This window comes from Anneissia japonica, unplaced genomic scaffold, assembly GCF_011630105.1.
Source record: "Anneissia japonica isolate Jap-2015-1 unplaced genomic scaffold, ASM1163010v1 scaffold287835_len3118868_cov185, whole genome shotgun sequence".
NCBI lineage: Eukaryota > Metazoa > Echinodermata > Crinoidea > Comatulida > Comatulidae > Anneissia > Anneissia japonica.
In genome coordinates this window covers 1,878,207-1,880,887 of record NW_022737223.1, presented here as the reverse complement: position 1 = coordinate 1,880,887, position 2,681 = coordinate 1,878,207, and the positions used below count along the sequence as shown (strand labels likewise).

Here is a 2,681-nt window from a genome sequence, read left to right as displayed (position 1 = left end):
TCGGATATCCTTCGATGACACGTACAATAACAAGTGAGTAACCCAGATGTAATGCCTGAAACTGATGCTACACAAAGCGATGTGTTGATGAACGGCGAGAGTTTTAGAGAACTCGGAGGCTGATCTCGTTATTTTCTTAGCATCAAACATAGTGTAAATATCTGTAATTTTAAAAATAGATACAAATTGAATAATGGGCCTTTCCACTAAGCCCCGCCCCTTGAATATTGTTGTTAAGGTCCCAAAAAACATGTGTGCTTATGGGACATGTGTTTGCAAGAAACGTGCGTCTCCAAACACTGTTCTGATTGGTCAATTGTTGAGTTTGATTAACACTCCAAAATATCTATTACTTACCTTCATCACATTCAATGCCCGTGAATCCTGATAGACAACTGCAGCCAATCGGTGGTGGGTAACACAACGTCTTCTTTTCAATATATTTGATATAAAAGTTGCATCCTTCAATGCCAAAGCATTGATCGCTTTTGCCTGACAACATTAATGTATAAACAATTAGAATAGGCCTAGCTAAAAAAATTCCTCATCTTTTTCTTTCATCACCGCGAAAACATCGCACACCCTTAAGTATGAACAATTTAGCAATTCCTTGAATTAATGAACCCTAATAATCTAAAAAAACTTTTAATAGGTGATATACTATATCTGTTTTAAAGACTCAAGGAACAAAATTAGATATAGAGCCACCGAGGCCTCCTCCTACTACTAGCCTAGGCCGTAGGCTTAGTTATGAAATCATCCCAAGATTTTTACCTGTCTGCTCCGACCAAAAAGTTAATGACAGTATTCTTTCTCAAATGTTTTGAAAAATGTTTATTTCTTTGAATGTGAAAAATTACAAACAAGTTCTTCCAACCATGTTCCAACACAATACAAATTACAAAACAGACTAGGCCTAGTTATTAAACGTATCCGTACAGTACTGCTGATGTGTAGTTACTGCAGGAGGAGCACAAATCAGCATACGCACAAAATATAAATACGTACACAGTATCATATCACTATTGCAACCGATGACTGGTACAACCATGGCGGTATTATTACCTCCATGGTACAACACAGTTGGTTATAAAAACTAACATTAAAAGACGGCGATTGACTTATAAAGCAATTAGTAGAGGAATTGATTTTTCCATTTTCTCTATTTTATTACGAAAGATTACTTAGGTTGGATTTACTGCATTCAAAAATTTCCTTCGGGCCTTGCAGAAAATTTTTTCAAGCATTAAATCTAAACTTCGTATAATTATTTTCCTATAGTGTACTATGCGGAGCTCTACTAATTGCTTATTATTGTACCCCACTTTACCTTCCGCACAAAACTCCCCTTCAAACCCATTAGGACAAATACAGGTGCAAGATCTAGCATCACATTTTCCACCATTGTAGCAAATTGGACAATGTAGACCACATGATGGTATACCACAATATGACGTTGGACACTCTGTAAAGACATAGATAATGTAATGATAAATTACATCTAGATAAAAGGTATAATTATTGAGGTTATAATTAAAAGGATTAGGTCTATGTACATCTATGGCTACCAGTTTAATACAAGTGGTCCCTGGGATGCCATGAATATTCTTTCAACATGCTCAGTAAAGTAGGGCATTAAGATGGTGAGACTAAAGTTTAAGTTTTACATCAAGCAAACTATGCCAATCACATCTCGGATTTAAGGAAAATCGTGAGAATGTTACCCACCGCCAGTGGCGCATTGGCCTATCTTTTAATCCGATGGTTACCAACGTTTTTGCCCCTCGGAATATTTCAAGTGTCTTCACGGACCCTACTGTCTAAGTGTTACTCATTGTCCATATCCAAACTACAGTATAAGATTTTAGATGGAAGATGATACACCACGTGCAATGTTAAACACTGGAGGATCCTGGAATTGGAAACAGAAACCACCCCAACCCCACCATGCTTGTGGCCGTACAAAATCTTTATGTCTGGCATTTCTAGATAGCCGAAATTGCAATGTCAGACCCACAATTTTAATGTAATTTTCTTTTATCCTTATTTATTTTAAATCTTGTAAAATTTAGATTTATGGTTAATATTTCACGAATAATTTCACTATTGATAAGGTACCTAGTGATAAGATATTTATCACACTGTTCTAAGAAAAGCAAACTAATGGAAATTTGAAAAAATCTAGCGGAAATTTTTTGCGGACACACTGCAGACCCTCTTGACTTGGCGGGCCCCCAAAAAGTGTCCGCAGACTCCGGGGTGGGAGGTGTCAGGAAAAATTTGGTCCGGGGTAAAAATCGGTCCGGCGGACTGACTTTGGCCTCATAATTACTTGCCAAATGAAGTCAACATAAGCCAAAATCAGTCCGCTGAAATTTACTTTGCTGCACAGCACACTTGGAAATATTACGTCCGCAATAGATTTTGGCGGAAAAAATGACTCCTAAGTTTTTACAGACGTGCATACGCTTACCTAGCCAATCACAATGATGTCCCTAGCTGAAACCTGAATTTGTACACATCACCCTATATAAGAGTTTAAGTTTGGAATGTACAGTACAGTATTTCGGTTTAGTTGATAGTAGAGCCTTCATGGTTAGTGAACATTGGAATAACAATAAGGGAAGACTAAGCTATGTACACTGATATATACTAGTTATACGTTTAATAGTGTTACAGTA

At 37.0% G+C, this 2,681-nt stretch overlaps 1 protein-coding gene across 1 annotated transcript in view; it reads right to left on the bottom strand.

Annotated features, from left to right (window-relative positions):
- LOC117117146 overlaps positions 1-2,681 on the bottom strand; it is a 38,530-nt gene that overhangs the window by 10,408 nt on the left and 25,441 nt on the right. Inside the window, exons 12-13 of the mRNA XM_033261356.1 lie at positions 1,331-1,465; positions 358-492 (exon numbers count right to left, since the gene is read on the bottom strand). Of these exons, the coding sequence (XP_033117247.1) occupies positions 358-492; positions 1,331-1,465 (270 nt within the window). The remainder of the gene's footprint in view (positions 1-357; positions 493-1,330; positions 1,466-2,681) is intronic.